We start from the raw sequence: 20,230 nt of genomic DNA, 5'->3' as shown, positions 1-20,230 counted from the left end.
GGGTGGGTGGGTGACTTTGGGTCGCTGGGTGGGTGATTTTGGGTCGCTGGGTGGGTGGGTGACTGACTGGGTGAAAGTGGGTGACTGGGTGAAAGTGGGTGACTGGGTGAAAGTGGGTGACTGGGGGAATGTGGGTGACTGGGGGAAAGTGGGTGACTGGGGGAAAGTGGGTGACTGGGGGAAAGTGGGTGACTGGGGGAAAGTGGGTGACTGAGTGACTGGGTGGGTGTGTGGGTGTGTGGGTGGATGTGTGGGTGTGTGGGTGACTGGGTGGGTGACTTTGACTGGGTGACAGTGGGTGGGTGGGAGACGGTGGGTGACTTACCTTGACCTGGTGGTGTTTCCTGGCGGCAGACGGTTCCCCTCCTGGCACGGATATCCCCGTGGCATCAGGCTGGGGCAGGAGGTGGTTTCGGAAGCTGGCGGGAGGGGCAAGAGTGGCAGGCTGGGGCAGGAGACCCGCGCCACGTGAGGGTGAGTGCAGGAGGCCCGGCCCGCGCTTCCCCTCCATCCGGGAGCGCACGTGATAGTGCGTGCAGGAGGCCGGGGGAGTGCAGGAGGCCCGGCCCGCGCTTCCCCTCGTCCAGGAGCGCACGTGATAGTGCGTGCAGGAGGCCGGGGGAGTGCAGGAGGCCGGGGGAGTGAGGAGGCCCGGCCCGCGCTTCCCCTCATCCGGGAGCGCACGTGATAGTGCGTGCAGGAGGCCGGGGGAGTGCAGGAGGCCCGGCCCGCGCTTCCCCTCGTCCGGGAGCGCACGTGATAGTGCGGCTGGGGATGTTGCGGAGCGTGCGGGTTTGGGGGAGGTGCAGGAGAGAGTGAGGGGCATCGGGAGAGGGGGGGGAAGGTGAGCTGCGGTCGACGGGGGAGAGTGAGGCCAAGCAACAGAGTGTGTGTGTGTGTGTGTGTGTGTGTGTGTGTGTGTGTGTGTGTGTGTGTGTCCCCTTTGGCCCGTCACTCCGCCTCAGGCCAATGAGGTGTGCGGGGGCGGGCAGGCCAAGGGACCAATGAGATTTCCCCTAGGGACACAGGACATCCAGACAGGCATACAGTGCTTTCACTAATATAGTATAAGATGAGAAATAGATTGAAGTCTTTTAACAACACTGATCTCTAACATGCATGATGAGCCCATTGAAGTTAATGGTTGTGCTGCACACTGTATAGACACCATGGCTTTGTTAATAAGCCTATTGGAGTTTGCAGTTGAAGGACGTTGTGTACTCAAGTCTCTCGGCTGCAAAGCTGGGGAAAAACTGGAGCAAAAAAAATGCAGATACTGTACATAGCATCCCAAATATGTAAATCTGCTGCCAGGGTATCTAAGAGAAAATATTGACCAATATTTCCACAAATGTGTCCAGTATCCTTACAATATCCACAGTGACCATTATGATTTGATTCATTTACTTGTGATAAAATAGGATGTCCTTGGTGGGGAATAAGAAAAAATGTTTATTTACATTTTTTATTATCTTCAATGCCCTCCCTCCCTTTTTCCTCCTTTGAATTCCATTCCTGCTCTTTCTTTCCCCCCCTACCCATCACAATCATCGTCATTTATTGTCCCCCTGGCTCCCCCACATAATGTTTTTAATGAGTTCGACTACTTCCTCTCTTCACTCTCCCCCTCTCTCAGCCCCCTTGTCGTTCCCGGTGACTTCAACCTTCACCTCGACAACGCCACCTCTGCCTCGGCCTTTATCCCCCTCATCTCCTCCTTTTGGACTCTCTCTCACTGAACCTCCCAATACATACACAGAGGCACCCTCTACCTTATGCTCATGGCAGAATGCAATGCCGAGTCCCCTTTGCCAATCACCTCCTCTCCACCTTCCTTTGCATCACCCTCCCTGCTCCTACTCCCTCTTCACCCCACCCAATCCCATCCTTGGCAGAAACCTCAAATTGATCCATCTTCCCTTACCTCATCCACCTCATCACTCCTCCCCCCACTCACATCATTTTTCTCTCTCTCACTGAACTCTGCCCTATCCACCCTCAAGTCTGCATTATCCTCCTCCCTCAATTCAATCGGACAACTCCACCCTTTGAATCCCATCACAAAGCCACCTCAACCCTGGCTCACCTGCCAACTCAAAACACTCTGTCTCTCCATTCGCACAGCCGAGAGATCATGGAAATCTTTCTGTTCCCCATCCTCACTTGCCACCTCCCAATCCCTCCTCCACCAATACACCTCCACTCTCAAATCACAAAAATAAATATACTAAAACACCTTTATCAAATCACTATCACCTCATCTACACCAACTGTTCTCCACCCTAAACAATCTACTATGATCCTCCCCATCTCTTTTGTCTAAGTCACCCTCCCCCTCTCAGCCACAGACCTTTCCTCTTACTTCTCACATAAAATTGACAATATCCGCATTTCCTTTTCCACTGCTGCCCCCCTCCCCACCATCCACCCCCCCTACCCACTCTTTCCCCTCCTTTGACGATGATCTCCTCTCAATCATAAAATACTCTCATCCCACCACATCCCCTTCAGACCCCATTTCATACTCCCTCCCTCTTCTCCTCCCACTCCTTCCCTATCTCTCCCTATGCAGTGGATAATACCCAGACTATCAAATATTCTTGCCCCCCCTTAACTTTCAGCACTCATTTCTCTCTACACCCCTTCCTGCACTCTTTGCTCCCTGATTGCCACCACACTCACTCTCCCCCCCCCCATCCAGCACCCTGTGCCTCCACTTGATTCCGTTAATTTGCCTTCCTCGCCCCCTCCACTGAAACAAGCTCCCCCACCACATCCAATCTCCACCCTTCCTAACTATTTTCAGAAGCCAATCTCTTCTCCATCACATTCTATGATCCCCAGTTAACCTCCCATCCCCTCCCTCACCCCTTCCTAATGTCTCTCCAAACCCCTACAAAGTCACCCACCTCACAGATCGAATTGCCTCCATTGTCCCTACTGTCAGACCCATCAAAATGCCACCGTCAAGATTAAATCTGGAAACCCCTGCCCACCAAGCAAGCTCTCAATGCACCTAACCTATAGCCTGGCCATAATGTTTCCACCCCTACTCACGACAATGACATCTTAACAATTACTTTATAATCAAATCTACATGTAACCACACCTTTACTTAGTAAAACAATGTACAGCGCCCTGGATTAGGGTGCCATATACTGTACATGTTATAAATAAATAATGGTCACCGAAAATTGTAACCAATGATGTTGGCCACGAGGATCATGCAAAATTTGGTGACCATATTGTTTGCCTAAGAAGGGATTCTGGTAAATGAGCATACAGTAATATCTCCATTTGCTATATGCTTTACTGTGGAGGGTTTTTGTCACTTTTTTTACCCACCATAACTCAACTGTGTGTATGTGTGTGTGTGTTTGTGTGTGTGTGTATATATATATATATATATATATATATATATATATATATATATATATATATATATATATATATATACTGGAAGAGGAGATCACTGTATCTCGAAAGCTCGCACAAATAAAAGCATTTTGTTAGCAACAGAACGGTATCATCTATTCATTATATATATATATATATATATATATATATATATATACATATATACAGTGGTTGACAAATCACTAAAAAATCTACTCGCCACACAAAAAAATCTACTCGCCACCTAGTACCAAACGTGTGCTGCTTGGGCCAATATTTACTCGCCCGGGGGTTAAATCCACTCGCCCGGGGCGAGCAAATGTATAGGTTTGTCGAACACTGCATATATATATATATACTGTATATATATATATATATATATATATATATATATATATATATATATATATATATATATATATATATATATATACTGTATATGTGTGTGTGTATGTGTTATTAAATACAACATATTTCCAGATAGGATTGCTGCTTTAAGCCAGAGGAATAACGATAATAAAAACCTGAAAAATGTTACAAACTTTTATGTTATTACAAAGAAACATTTATGGATGTGGAATGAGCCAAAGCTAAAGTCAGGCCATATCCAAACATATTAGGTAACATTCTATATTTGTACTTACCTTACTTCCTCTGGCCTGACACAACACAGATCATTATGGTTTTCTGTCAAGCCAAATGTTTCTCATGCAAATGTTTAATGCTTTTAACTTGTAAACAGCTGTCTCATATTGAATATCAACTATTCCCAGTAGTTATTTGCTATCTGCCGTCTAATCACATACTCCTCTATTCTTCTCAAGATCTGGCAGAAATATTTTTATATAAAAAAAAAAGTAACTCTTCTTTTTCAATTTGATCCCTCATGTCTTGCAGATTAAAGACCATATAGAGGCGCCACCTGGGCTTAGAAACTGTTTTGATGGGAACAGTCTCCCAATTTGTTCATACAAAGGGAGAAAACATTCCAATACGTAATTGTAATATTGTTGATGCAATTCAGTACAAAATGTCAAATATTGTTAGGTTTAACAGTCCACATTTAATGTTAGAGGGACAGTACTGCTTAACAAACCACACCAACGTTTATTTATAAATAGCTTCCAACTATAGAAGAAATTAGACTTTTAGTTGATTAAATCTTGGTATACTAAGTGTACAGTTATACACTATTCCTACAGCCCCCACAATAACAGCACATTGCACAGTATACAATATAGCAATACAATAACTAAAAGTTTGGGTTTGTTCTGAAATATTGTAAGCCATGGTAATTGCTGTATCTCTCAACTTATATCTCGTGTCAAAATAAATAGTACTCTGTTTTATCACTTTTTTTTTTAAGTCATTCTCTGTTGATGAATTTTCAGATTTCATTTGACTTGTGCTGGTAATTCTTGAGTTACAGTGTTGTAATATCTTGTTTTTCAGATGTAAATGAATGTGAGGATGGTAACGGTGGGTGTGAAGTTCAATGCTGCAATACCATAGGTAGTTTCTACTGTAAGTGCTCCAATGGCCACAGTCTAAAAGAAGACGGAAAAACCTGCCAAGGTATGGATACAATGTTTTTGGTAGTAATTAAATAGCATAACATCACTGAACAGTAATAGCTATTTGTAGCAAGATGGTCCATCCAACCGGGAAGCCATGTTTTATGAATTTTATGTAGCCATAAAACAAAAAGCCACCCAGACTGCAACAAAATTGTGATAATTGTATCACAATTATCACGTTATTTATACATTGTTGTTGCGCACTTTTCTTTTGTACCATCCCTGGTGTCACAGCTGCAGACGCTTCATATATTTCATACTATACACAAGGTCACCTATTTAATTGTATCACAATTATCACGTTATTTATACATTGTTGTTGCGCACTTTTCTTTTGTTCACCTTTTTCACTATTCTATTGCAACAAAATGAGTCTGACACTGTGTAGAAGATAACTGAACTGTATGTAAAATATCTAAATCCAGTTTGTGCGCCTCTGAAATGTGTTTTCAAGAGTGAATTCCTCTTTATTGCACATCATATAATCCTCAGACTCAAAGGATCTCTTGTTATTTATATATAGAAATGCATATTAGAATGCAATATCCCATCAAAACAATGTGCATTTTTATTTCTTTTACACTGTGATATGTAGATCTAAGATACACACATCGTTATGAGGAGTTTATCCTTATCTAGCTTATTGGTCTTTTGGGTCATATTTATAAAGTTGTGTTATTGCACAAGACGCCTTCCATGGACAGTAGACATGTTACAGACCTTTCAAGTTGAGCTCCCATTGAAGTCAGTGGAAATTTCTATCTGCCCCGATCTTCACTGTTGGAGCTTAATGAATAACCACTTAAGAAGATATCTGCACATGCAATTTCCATCCAGTATAACATTATCCCGTTAAGAAAAACACAAAATGAGACAAAATTGTCTCACTATTGTTGTTAAATGGATAGCCCTCTTAAGTAATTCTATATAGTTCAATGTGGTCAATCAAGCTGTTATCGGCTGAAAATCCCTATTGACTTCAGTGGGGATATCTGGCCAAAAGCAAGCCGATGGCTGTTTCTGAGTATATAGAAATTACCCTTTAGTCTTATATCATGACACAGACCATGACGAAAATAACAAAACATAAACGTACACATTTTGCAAGACCAGACATAATATTCTATTATGTCTGATTAAACATGTTGAAACATTCTAGAACACTGGTTCTTGGCATCTAAGCTTCACTGTTAGTCCTTTCATTCTTGTCATTTCTGCAACTAAGGTAAACTTCCATGCTTTGCTCAAGATCTGCGTGCAACAACTCTAAAGTTCAACATTCTTTCCATTACAGTGGATCTCTTTTATGCTAACACCACACGGAAGACAAATATATTGTTATAAGAAGAAATTATGAACAAGTTGGAACTTTAACAACAGTAATAATTTAAGAAATCTGTCACCAATATCCTTAATGTCCTAAATCTGCTTTCCACTGCGTTATTTAGAAAGAAATGCTGAAATGTCTCGCCGGTTATTTTTCAAAGTCTTCTTATTGTGAAACTGGGGCAAAACGAAGGCAAAAAAATATGCACCAGGTTTATTATAGAAAAAATGTATATTTGAAAGAAACTTTTTTTTTGGACCCGCTTTGCAGTCAGATGACTTTAATAAATAATACTATTATCCTTGGACCAGTAGGATTCCCTAGCATGACTACAACTGGATGCACTGAGGCATGCAGGGAGCCTGGCCACAGTGATTTTCTACATTGGAATTAGGAATGTGAGAAATGTAACTAAACTTCAGGAATCAGGTAAAATGTGCTTATTGTTTTGCCAAACAATTTACAAAAATTGACAAACGCAACTTCTGAGATGGCGAAACTGGGGCAAAAATAGCCTCAGATAGATTTATCAAAGAAAATAAACTCAATTAGGCCTGTGTATGAAGATCAGATTTGAAATATTTTGGGGTGTCAGAATTTTAGTGCTGAAAAGTAGTAGAAATCTTTATAAACTGTGCACCCTACGTATGAAGGTCGATATGTGATTTAAAACTAATGGCATTGTTTGAAATGGAATTTGATGCATTTCATCATATTGACTACCCGATTAATACAAATTTACATTAAAGGATATTTTTTTTTAACTAGAATTGGTAAATATAAACTATTAGTGTAATATTATTTATAATATTCATACTATAAAAGTAATACATTTTGTTAATGAAACGTTTGAGTGTGGGTTTCATCCTTTCTAGTGGACATATGTTATTGTGACGATCATTGAGGTCCCTTGAGGTTCCCTGCACCTATACAGTTTTTTTCTCTTAATGACAGTTGTGCTGAATCTCACCATCTTGTGTGTATATATAATTAAACATTTTAATTATATCCATGCAGCGTCAAATACATTTTTTAATGATACTGACTAAATAATATTGCTGAAATGAAGATACTGTTGATATATTACTGAAATGGACTGGGGGGGGGGGGTCTCTGGAGAAGGATTGAAAGCGATATTCAGTTTCCATTTTGTAAAATCAGTTATGTCTTTAGTATCCATTTTGTGTGAAGGAATGTGTGTGGTGTGTAGATGGGAGGTTTCGCTTCTAAGTAGATTTACGACTGTGACTAAAGTAACGCCCACATTCTAGGGGAAGTGTATACCAGGTACCTTTTCATATCTGTTTTGAGGCCAGTTCTAACCAGGTTTAATGAGCTGTAAGATGATTGGTTTAAGAATTAAGGAGTGGTTAGTATAATTTGAACAAAGGAAATTAAATGTATAAAGAGCCTGCTTGTACACTCTCTGGCAGAGAGTCTTAAAGACTTTTGAATGAGTATGATCTTACTTTGCAATAAACTACTTATTATCAAATGAACCCCGTTTGTCAGTTTGGAACATTGACAATACGTAGCAACTTTAGGTTACGCTTATAGTGCTGGCGACGGCAACGCGACGGTCGCTGGAAAATCAAATAGAGATGTTTAGGATATATACCAGTATTAACGGGTTGGATGATGTTGAAGCATGTTCAACTATGTTTCAGATACATACGTTTAACATACCATTGTGTGCGCCAATATACTGTACAGTACTTGACTAAAAACATTTTTGACGCTTACGGAGCAAACACACAATAAAGAAGGTTAGTACATAGGCGCACACAATAGCAATATCATTTGTCATTTCTGTGCATCAATTTTATTCCAAAATTTTAATTTGCACTGCTTAGCACACATGCCCTTATTTCTTTCAATTTCATTAGTTACATTGATAAATTGCTATATTTTCCTTCACTGTTACCCCTGTTTTGCAGCCAGCAGACTTTAAAATAGACCCCATCTCTCTGCATTCTCGTTTTATGGTCACCCAACCGCCTTTCAATTAGGATGTACATTGGAATATCATTAGAGCTGCTGCAAGTAGATTAAATGATCAACTGTTATCATACGATACCTATAAATAGTTTCTCTTCCCAAGCATAAGGGATGGCATTTGGGCTTTATGTCAGCTTTTAGACAACCATCAGTTATAATTATTTATTTTTCCTACCTGATTCAAACATCGTTTTCTGGCAAATACTTTGCAGTTACAGTACTTGGTTTATATTAGCATTTTGTAAGAAGCGAGCTGGAGAGAGTTACCAATGTAGATATACGTACGTACTTTGTTTGAAAATGTTTTCAACTTCAGTTCTCCATTTCTCCAGTTCTTCAGTTCTCCTACTCATAAAGGCATTTTCCTAATGCAATATTAATACGTTTTATAATTGTCTTAATTTAGTTAGTTGCTAACTGCAAATGTAACCAATATATACGTGTTTCAGCAGGCCATCTGGTATATTTCTTTTTTTAACATAGCATGTTATTATCTTATTTCTATAATGTTGCTCACTTTTACTGAAGATGAAATGAATGTTTCTTCAAGAATGTAATAGTTCTGCTTGTAGAAATCAGCAGCTGTGGCCTGTTCTGTGCGGTGGGACGGTATCCATTCTTGTGGTTGGAAGCAGCTTAGCTTGTCATTTGATGTTTTGGGAAAGTTTTGTTGAAGTCCAGAAATCAATTTAGCATGTTCTGAAATATCTGACTAAACGAACAAAAAACGTAAACAGATACTTTGCATATTTTCTCCTTTGTCTAATTCATATTTGCTATTTGATTTAGGGGATTTCGTGTACAAACCTGTTCCTCTCTATGAATTGTATGTTTTTATGGAAAGTTGTTGTCATTTACTTTTGATATGAACACATTAGACAAGATAAGGAATGTATTATTATACCTTATTCAGAGTGAGGCTTATTATTTATATCATTTCACAACACCACCAAAGTAGTGTATATGATGAAATAAACAGATATACACATGCTCCCCTATGTACAGTATCAAGGCAACATTCTTTTGCACAGGAATCGCACCAGCTGTATCAGACACAAAATTCCTTTGATTTTAAATGGGACCTTTTCTATGATGCAGAGTTGAACCACTTTTGCCTTGGTACAGATGTAACTAAGACTTACTGTCTCTTTTGGCGCGGCCACAAAAGTGAACGTCTGCGGAGCCGGAGATGGTGTCTGCCACGGCCGCGCTGCGGAGGGTCCATGCTTTCAATGGAATCCTCCGGTGCTGCATCCACTGGTGTCATGTGACCGTATCTGGCAGCGACAGTGAAGACAGGTTAGCTACATGTATATGTAACGGGTATTCCCTCTAGTCTGACCCACCCAATCTCATATTGGCCCGTGTGGTCTAACCAGCCCCCATTACATGGTCGTGTCTGGTGGTGCACCTGTAGGCAACAGGACTCCTGAGTCTCCCGCATGATGGTATTCGGGGATTGTCAAACCAGACAGGCAGCTGAGGTAGTGTGTGTGTGTCCTACCTATTTCACGTGCAGCGCCTCCACCTCATCAGGGCCTATGCGTCCGCAGGGAGATTGTCCTGATGAAGAACTCCTTCTTGATGGTGCCGTCCACTGGAGAGTAACTTCACACTCACACAGTGGGGGTATCTTTGAACAGGGCATCTTTATTGATCTCGTATGGGCAAGCTGCCCTTCACAGCCAGCTGTCTCAGCCGCACATATTGATTTGCTGTCCCTTTGATAGGTACGCCTTCCCAATGGAGTGGGATCCCCTCTCCCCGGAGGGAGATCACCCCTGTGCCAGGTCCCTGACACAGTGTGGCTCTTATTAAGTCTGATGTAGAAATGGACCACTAGTTACTGCACTAGTGGATCCTTCCTTCCCAACGCACTCCAACAACTCAGCAACACCCTAAATTTGGGCAGTGCTGTGCCTTATATACTTCAGGAACTGTCACAGCTCTGATGTCACTAATAATGGACTAAGAGTATGCAGCCACTCCCATCCATACATAGGGCACCTCACCAGGGTGTGAGGGCAAACCTCCATGATTACTGCTGGCATCCCTGTAACTTACCAGGTTTACTGCCAGCAGGGGAGACAACTGCAGACCATTTCACAGCATGGCTACAATCTCCCCCTGGTGAATCCCCACCGACCCGGTTGGGACCTAAATTTGGTGTACCTTTTTCAAGCACTGTGAAATAGAACACATAATTAATCAAACAACATTCTTCTTTCATAATTATCAACTGTATAACACTCCTGACCAGCAGAGAGCACTCAAGTAAGACACAGACCTCACTATTCTGTCTACCTAATAATAGTGGCGAGGATCTGGTTTCTTCACCTCTCTACCTGCCATGTCAGTTACTTTAATGCTATACTCCCGAGCCAAGCCACTCTCGGGTCTATACACAGCTTTGTGCATATATATGCTGCGCCCAATGCTCCATACTCGCATTAACTGGGAGATCCTCTCTTCTGCTCTGCGCCCCGTAATGGCACCCCCTTTATTTACCATGTACATTTCAATGGTTTCTCGTAGCCACCCATCCCGCTTATCCTCAATCTCCTGCATGAGGGGTTCGGGAACATAGGGGTACTCTAACCCATGGGAGTTTTTGTACTGGGCTACAATGGCTCTTTCTGCGCGGCTGATCCGAATTAATTTGGTATTACCCGCCCTCCCTGGCAGCACCCATGACAGGGGTTCGTCCGGTTCTGCCGGATCCTCAAGTTTACTGGGACCCAATGGCTCTATTAGCCCTCGACTAATGTCGTACCACTGGTCCTGCAGGGCCTTCAAATGAGCCTCCTCAGTGAATTCTCCCTTGGCCCACCAATAGTCCACCACCCCATCCCGCTCTAGGATGAACCGGGTCCTATCTAACCAGGCCTCGTATCCCTCAAATAAGGGGGCCCACCACCGGGTCTCCTTAACCTCCTCTGTAGCGGACTCTACAGACTTTCCCTCCTCTAGTTCTCCCCAGGAGGACACTCCAGATGTCCCGGTAGACCGTGACTGCGATCCCACCCTCTTGGGCCTACTCTCTAGGGTGACACTCACAACGCTTAGGCCATCACTAGACGCGGACACTTGCCGCGAATACCTTCCACCCACCGAACCATCATCGGATGTACCACAGTCCAAGCCCCCTTCAGTCCGTTCATCGGAAATGACCCAGGAACTCCCTGACATCCCTAAGCTCGAAGTGGAACCAAAAGAAAAGGGGGCTGGGGCTTTATCTAGGGCCTTGGGTTTAACTAGGGCCGGGGATTGGGCATAGGGCCGAACAGTTGGTATTCACGGGGCTACGACCCACTCGTCACCGCTACCTGGTCCGGTGCCACCGCATGGGCTCTCCGCTTTTCCGGTCTCACTGCTCTGCAGCTTCCGCGTCGATCACCCGCTCCTCTTCAACCTAGACGATCGGCTGACACTGCTCGATCGAAGAGGCGCCGTCATCTCCCAATCAGTTCCGCCATGGTCGCCGGAAGCTACGTCCTGGAACGCACGTGCTTCGCCGCCATCTTGGGTTGGGTCCCCAAGCGAGACCTCTTCCTCCATGACTACATCCGGCAACGCCTTTTTCCGCTGTGGCACCGCTTGGGCCTTGCACTGTCCTTCCTCCGTTGCCACCCTCAGAACCTGGTAATAGCAGGGGCTTTGCTTACCGTTCCGTGGTTTTGGGGTGGATCTGCCACCATCGGAACCGCTGGTCACCACGCCCGTGGGACTTCGCCTCTTGCGCTGCCGCTGCACAGGCGACACTCTGCTCCGCTCACTTCCGACACAGGTGAGTGGCACTGGTTTAATCATACTGCTGCTGGGACTCACCGGTGGTCGGGCCGTCAACGCAGTAGGACTTGCTGTTTCCTCGTCCGAGGATTCAAACTTCGCGTTAGGGCGAGGCATTCCGCTCGGTGATCGACGGTGAGCTCCCCTTTTATCACCGCTTCGGTGGTCGGTTTTCTCGTCTGGCTCAGTTTTGATGGTCGTGCCCAATCCCCTTTCTCCGGGATCAGCAGACTCCCTCCAGAGCGCACCGGAAAGTTCCGCAGACAGCATGGCAATATCTCCCGCGGTCTCCACTGCTTGGACCGGCACGAATGTCGGCATTGGCCACAGGTATTGCAGACCACATTGTGCGCATCGTGCCGTAGAGCTCACAGCACCGCCCGGCAGTCGACACTGCAGGCACAGGAATGCCACTGTCTCTATACCCGCTACTCGCAGTATCAGGAAGCCTCATGGAGCCGAGCAGGGATGGGTAGATATCAGTGACCCTTCTTCGGATTTGCAGGCCATAGTCACTAGAGGAGGCACTCTCACTAGTGGTCTATTAAGCTCGCTGGCTCCTCGCAACTGAAGTGCAGGGGCTGGTTTGTCAACCCCTTCCCCAGCTAACTCTATCCGCATCCGCCACAACCGGAAACCACTCTCCCTGGTGGAAATTGGAGGGAGGTCCCTTAATTTAGTCTGATGACCCAGCACAGGGGCTTAGCTAGTCATAGTCCATGGGGGCGCGGCTCCAGCTTTCGCGCCACACTCCCCATCGGGGTGGAGTTTTCCTGTTGGCGCCACTCCTGGCCAACTCTCTGCAAGTTGAGAATTTGCAATATTTTCTGCAACTGGCCCACGCGGTCTCCCAGGGAAGCGGGAACCGCCATCTTGTTTTGAAATGTCACTCTGGTTATCGAATGAGGTAGCTTTTAACTGTTTGTACATCGAATGACAATCCAGTCCATTATGTTCCTCATAACTCACGACAATGTCCTCTTCACTGTCCTCAGGGTTACTACCCCAAGGTCCTAGGCAGGACCAACATGGTGCAATCGCAGCTTTCGCACGACTCCATAACAGGCTCACAAAAGTCTCTTCTGTAGCTTGTTCTTCCAGCAGGCTCACACAAGTCTCCTCTGTAGCTTGCTCTTCACTCGCACACATGCCATGCGCGCTCTCTCCCTCGGCCTCCGTTCGCCATCTTGGACCTTCCGCACCGCGCGGATCCTCGATTCTTGCGATCGCCTTTGGGCTACTGTATATTATTTTATTGTACATGGAGCTCCTCTCTGCGGGGCAGCTGCCACACCGATACAATAAAAATGCCTTGTGCACCACCTTGTGTACCTAATGTAGATCTGACTCGTGTTTGCACTACCTCAGGCTAGGCTCACTCTATCTGTGTCTGCGGTATCTCCTTCCTCCCAGTCTGTGCTCCCTTCGGTAAGTAGTCTGGAATGGGCTAGAAATAAAAGAGAGATACCGGCGCCTGATCAGTCCACAATGGATGGAAGTCCAGTAGAAATAGTCCCAATTCCAAGATGTGTTACAGTCACTGAATCTTTGAGTGCTCCGTTAGGAATTCATGCAGGGGATGTGGAACATGAAATAAAAGAAGAGAGAATTTAGTGCAACACAGCTAAACAGATTACACAGACATAAAAATGCAAGCTGGCTGATACAGGGGGACAAGACAGACAGACACAACTAGACAGACAACATTAAAGCAAAGCTAGTGATAAAAGTTAATTTATTATAACTGAAAATAGAAAGTAGGACAGGTTGCTGATATGCCGCTCCGGTGGGTTAAAATCTGAATAACACTCACAGGACGGCAGATGTAGATTCGCATAAGTCAATGTGAGCCGAAATCCACGTGTGGGGGGGTCGCAGGGTTCTCAGGATGCCGTGTATTCCCCACACGTGGATTTCGGCTCACATTGACTTATGCGAATCTACATCTGCCGTCCTGTGAGTGTTATTCAGATTTTAACCCACCGGAGCGGCATATCAGCAACCTGTCCTACTTTCTATTTTCAGTTATAATAAATTAACTTTTATCACTAGCTTTGCTTTAATGTTGTCTGTCTAGTTGTGTCTGTCTGTCTTGTCCCCCTGTGTCAGCTAGCTTGCATTTTTATGTCTGTGTAATCTGTTTAGCTGTGTTGCACTAAATTCTCTCTTCTTTTATTTCATGTTCCACATCCCCTGCATGAATTCCTAACGGAGCACTCAAAGATTCAGTGACTGTAACACATCTTGGAATTGGGACTATTTCTACTGGACTTCCATCCATTGTGGACTGATCAGGCGCCGGTATCTCTCTTTTATTTATGCTGTTCATCTGATTGTACTATCAGTTTCACCAGGCTGCCTATCTACCAATAGGGTTCCCCCTCTTAACAGGGTACATTGTTATTCCCATTAGCGCTTTTTTACATCACCTTTTTTTCTTTTATCTGGAATGCGCTACAGTACTCTGGCTCTTCCATGCAGTACTTTGGGCATCTACCTTCTGTCGGCTAGTCTAGCACAGACCCTCTCCAGGATTCCTGCCCTAAGTTACCAGTTTATCCCTTTAGGCGTCCTACCACTAGCACTACCTCAAGGGACTAGGACAGCTATAGCCCGGCTCCAGCCCCACTGAACTCCTTGCAGGATCCCAGGGCGTCCGTGCGGCCTGCAGCTCCCCTGACTACCCCTGGCTCCTTCCCACATAGCACAAAGTGGCAGCAGACACTCTCCCTGTTTCCCAGTGTGCCTAGCAAAAGCCTGTCCTGTTGACAGGTATCTCAGCAGCGCCTCCAACTGTAACGGGTATTCCCTCTAGTCTGACCCACCCAATCTCATATTGGCCCGTGTGGTCTAACCAGCCCCCATTACATGGTCATGTCTGGTGGTGCACCTGTAGGCAACAGGACTCTTGAGTCTCCCGCATGATGGTATTCGGGGATTGTCAATCCAGACAGGCAGCTGAGGTAGTGTGTGCGAGACCTACCTATATCATGTGCAGCGCCTCCACCTCATCAGGGTCTATGCGTCCGCAGGGAGATGGTCCTGATGAAGAACTCCTTCTTGATGGTGCCGTCCACTGGAGAGTAACTTCACACTCACACAGTGGGGGTATCTTTGAACAGGGCATCTTTATTGATCTCGTATGGGCAAGCTGCCCTTCACAGCCAGTTGTATCCGCAGCACATATTGATTTGCTGTCCATTTGATAGGTACGCCCTCCCAATGGAGTGGGATCCCCTCTCCCCGGAGGGAGATCAACCTGTGCCAGGTCCCTGGACACAGTGTGGCTCTTATTAAGTCTGATGTAGAAATGGACCACTAGTTACTGCACTAGTGGATCCTTCCTTCCCAACGTACTCCAACAACTCAGCAACCATTCAGCAACACCCTAAATTTGGGCAGTGCTGTGCCTTATAAACTTCAGGAACTGTCACAGCTCTGATGTCACTAATAATGGACTCAGAGTATGCAGCCACTCCCATCCATACATAGGGCACCTCACCAGGGTTTGAGGGCAAACCTCTATGATTACTGCTGGGATCCCTGTAACTTACCAGGTTTACTGCCAGCAGGGGAGACAACTGCAGACCATTTCACAGCATGGCTACATATACATGGACCTGATGGTGTTCTACCTTGTGTCTGTATACTTCCGAAGAAAGTTATAGGAAAGAAGGCAGTATATATTTTGTCAAATACTGTATGTATATAACCAGTGAAGCACTTACAAACACAAGATGCATGTTTATATTATGTTCACAACAGGGCCTCTGTAAAATCCAATTATTTATTTTTACAAAGTCAAATGTTCATTTATAGTCATAGATACATGTTAAAAGCCATACATTTCTATGTATTGGTTACGTGCAGTGGACGCTTCTCAGATGGGCGCTGTGGAGCATATGCAAGAATGGTGTAGTTCCACCTGCACACTTATTTATTTTTTCGCTTTAAAGATGTTTTTGCCCTCTGGTTTTTAAACTGTGGGAGTTCTTTATCAAAATCTCTCGACTGCAAAACCAGGGCAAAGAAATTGCACCAGATTTATTATTAAAAACAAATAAACATTCCGATTGAAACCAATGGGATTCTGCTGTTTGAGCAGTCTGTGCAGTGTTTATGCCCTGGTTTTGCAGCTGAGAGACTTTGATACATGACTCCATGCGTGTGCTTTATTACAGAAAACATAACATGGCTGCTAAGCCACTCTTGGTTTGTGACATAACTGGATAAGAGTTTTATTTCTGTGGCTCAGGATAAGAACATTTTGCGGATAACGCTCTGTGAAGTTTATAGAAACCGCTCTTCTCTGTAAATGAGAACAGATCGCAGAAGGTACAATGTGAACATTCAACTGGAGGCTTTTGGTCTTTAAATAAGAATAAAACCGGGTTTGCACTACACCTCTCTAATTGTACGTGCTGGTTATGTTTTGATTTCTGTTATACATTTGAGAAAGGATCATTTTTGTTTTTTCTCTAAAAATCCCCTTTGAAATCTGTTTTATTTTTCAGGCTCTGCCGTATTTTTGCCAGTTGTGTGTCTCATGCTTGCTGGGTGGGGGAAAGTTTACCTTGCATCCTACGCTGTCTGACATAAGCTTTGTTGCTAAACAATGTACTTTACTTTCAGGTGTTGCCAGAAAAGTTCAAATATTTTCTTAATAAATATTTTGGTTCTACTAAACTGTACGTGAAAACATAAAATGGGAATTTTCAACCTGTTTTTTCATGTACTCTATTAGATTTAAATGAGATGTATATAGTCTGTGTTTTTGCAATTATAAAATGAGCTCTGATAAGTGGCAGAACTGCCTATATTGGTCAGGGGTCGGTTGGTGGAAAGATCCAAGCCTAGTGTCCCGGGCTTGGTAGAGATTGGGTGCCTGGCCAACAAAACACATTTGCACTCCTAGGTTTTATCCTGGCAATATCAGGTGGGCCAATCTCCCATGCCACAAATTATGTGGAACCTCCATCCCCTTCGTTTACAAATGCTGTAGATCCCCCTGACCAGGGCAGCCAATAGTTTTGCTGGGGCCCAGAACAAGAGTCTCCACATGGGCCCCAGGGTTGTGGGAGCCAGTTGTCCACTCCCCTCTGTCGGTAGCCCTGCGAGTCTCCCCTCTCTCACACACTTTCTCTCTCTCCTCCCTCTCACTTTTTTTCCCCTTCTATTTTTAACTCTTCCCTTCTATTTTTAATTCTTCCCTTCCCACTTATCTCTCACACTCTTTCCTCTCCCCCCTCAATCTTCTTTCCTTTCTCACTCTCAATCCTCTTACCCCTTCTCTCTCATTCCCCCTCTTTCTCTCTCTCTGTCATTCCCCCCTCCCCTCCCTCATCCAACTTCTTTCTCTCTGCCTCATCCCTAACTCTATTATACTCTCCCTCATCCCCTCTCGCTTACCCCACCCCCTCTCTCACTCTCACTCATCTCGTCTCTCTCCCTCACCCCCCTTTCTCTCTGCCTTCCCTAGCCCCTCCAGGCCCTACCTGTGGAGCAGGAATATGGGGGTCTGTCATGGCCCTTCCAGGCGCCGAAGGGGGCCTAACCAGGTGGCCAAGATAGGAAGTTGGTCCGACTTTCGGCAGGGCCTAATCTCCGGCATTGGAATGCCAAGGTGGGCCTGGGACAGATATCCCAGCACTGCCCCACTGTCGGTAGACCAGTCCCAACCCTCCTGCTCAGCAAATAGGTGGGGGTAGAAGCTGGAATTCTGGGGCCGCATTTATCCTGTTGATGACCCTTTCCTTGGGGTTTAGCCAAGAAACATAAGAATGACAGGAGATTCTGACACTTAGACCTTAAGGGGAAAAAGGCATGCTTCCAGTCACGCCACACCTGTCCTCTCCCCTCGTGTCTTCTCCTCTATCCATGGAAGAGTGCACTGGTCATGTACGGTGCTCTTGTTCAGGGTCCAGTAGTCTACACACAGATGGACTGACCCATTTTTCTTGCGTACCACCACAATCGGAGAGGCGTATGGACTTCGGGATTCGGTCAATATGCCTACTGTCTCCATCTCATTCAGGACATGTCTCACGTCCTCCACATCTCTGGGAGCAAAATGTCTGGAATGCTCCCGGAATGGCGTGGCATAATTCAGACGAATCATGTGCTGGGCGTTCCTGCTGAAGCCAACGTCCTTCTCACTAGTGGAGAACACCTCCCGGCGTTTCTCCAGTTTACCCCGCAGCCATCTCTTCCAGTTTTCAGACAGGGTCAATTCCCCGAAATCAAACTGTAATTCGGCAGACTTCTCTCGCACGGCAGCAGCGTTTACATGCGCCATCTGTTCTACGGTGGTAACCGGGTATATCCGACCTCAAATGGTATTGTATAATGTTTTGGATAGTCACCATAACTCTCTCCGGAATGGAGGATCTCCACTCCCATATCTCCGGAACCATCTTGTACCCTCTCTTGATGTTCTCTTCAGTTGTGGTCTGAAGAGAGAAGTACTGATCCCCTTTGTTACGTTATCGATAGGCAATGACTGTTTCTATGCTCCTCACTCCCCCTGGTGGAATCTTAATCAACCCTTCCGTGTGATTGAAGATTTCTCCATAATCCTCTTCTGCCGCGATCCGGTAGCACTGTTCTTCGAGTACTGGATTGAACCGTAAAGAAGATAGTGTTTGTAGAGGGAGAAAGGGGGTGGCCTGGGATTAAATGGGTTACACACCATTTGGCCATCCCCTGACCTCACCAGGGAGACAAGGGGTTAACTGAGCTGAGACCTAGAACTGTGATTTAACTCCTGTTATGACATGTAAATGTGTATTCCCCTGTTCCCCCTGTTTTATTGTAACATCTGGTTAATCAGTGTCTGCATCACACACACACTGGGATCCATCAGGGAGCACTAGGGTTAATAGTGGTATAGTGATTATAGCCCTTTGTGTAACTTTCCCGCCTTTTCAGGCACCATTTTGCAGGCTCCCATAGGCCGCCATTGGAACTCCATGTCTTTCAATGGCGAATCTTGCTGTTGAGTCCTGTTCCTGAGAAGACCAGCAGATGGCGTCCGAGAGGGAGAGCGGCGGTTTCCCATTGAAAGTCAATGGGCTCATTGACTTCAATGGAGAAATCCTCGAGAGAGCTTTCCAGGAACGAGTTGGCTGCCGTCCAAACCGCTTAACCGCAAAGCGGATACAATTTCAATAGGAGAGCTTTGATCACTTACAAGTCAAGTTCAACGACAAGTGGCGTGGGAATAAACAGTTCTAGGGCCCCTAGAAATAAAATTCCTTCGGTCCCTAGTTCCTAGAGCTCCCCCCACTCGACCACAACCGGGTCCCCGTATCCTGAACCCCCGATAAGGGTCGAACCGAGAAGAGCGGGCCGCGCCATAGGTTCCAATGGCGGCGGCCGAAACAGCTCAGGAAAACGGCTAAGTGTCAAATGCTGAAATTTGGTAATCCATAGCTCCGGTTCCGGAGGGCCCAGAGGGTCAGGGTTTGGGGTGTCTGTAGCCACTGCTCTGGCATCGCTGCAGAACCATCTTTGACCCTCTTGGACCAACCCGACGGAGTATGGACCCCCTTGAAATTTCGGGATTTTCCCCATAGACTCCAATGGTAGCCAAACCCCATTGACCGGCTAAGGCGGAAAACCCCCATTGACTTCAACGGCGGCATCGCCCCGTTGAAAGTCTACGGCGGGGATTCCCATAGCCGCCAACGGCGGCGTTTGCCATTGAAAGTCTATGGCGGCGAAGCCCGTTGTTTTCAATGGGGATTTAGTGAAAAACCGTGATTTAATTTACAGCGCAGTTTTGTGTATTAAAATGGGAAACGGTTTTAAGTGTATTTGTGTATCTCCGGTTCCCCAGGTCGTAGCAAGTCGCAAATTGGACCATAGGGTGTCCCAGTTCCGGCATTGAGAACTGAGAAGTTTGGACCTGCTGGACCCAAAGGAACCGGATATTTTAATATGTTCATGTTTTATCCAACATACAGTATTTCAAGGTATGGGTAAAACCCAGAGGAAATTCCTTTGCATACCTAGGTAGCATATGGCCAGAAAGGCGACCCAATGTCTAGGACTTGAATATGTTTCAAAGGATTTTGTCACCTCCACTGTTTGCATGAGGGCGGAGATTACTCAAACCAGAGCAGTCTTCAAGTGTTCCATTTCA

General features: G+C 45.3%; 1 protein-coding gene across 1 annotated transcript in view; it reads left to right on the top strand.

Moving 5' to 3' along the window:
* Nucleotides 1-20,230, top strand: part of MEGF6 (multiple EGF like domains 6) — a 426,398-nt gene that overhangs the window by 298,542 nt on the left and 107,626 nt on the right. Inside the window, exon 5 of the mRNA XM_075604901.1 lies at nucleotides 4,849-4,971. Coding sequence (XP_075461016.1) covers nucleotides 4,849-4,971 — 123 coding nt within the window. The remainder of the gene's footprint in view (nucleotides 1-4,848; nucleotides 4,972-20,230) is intronic.

The sequence above is a fragment of the Ascaphus truei genome, chromosome 6 (genome assembly GCF_040206685.1).
Source record: "Ascaphus truei isolate aAscTru1 chromosome 6, aAscTru1.hap1, whole genome shotgun sequence".
NCBI classification, from domain to species: domain Eukaryota; kingdom Metazoa; phylum Chordata; class Amphibia; order Anura; family Ascaphidae; genus Ascaphus; species Ascaphus truei.
This window is presented reverse-complemented; position numbering and strand designations above follow the sequence as displayed.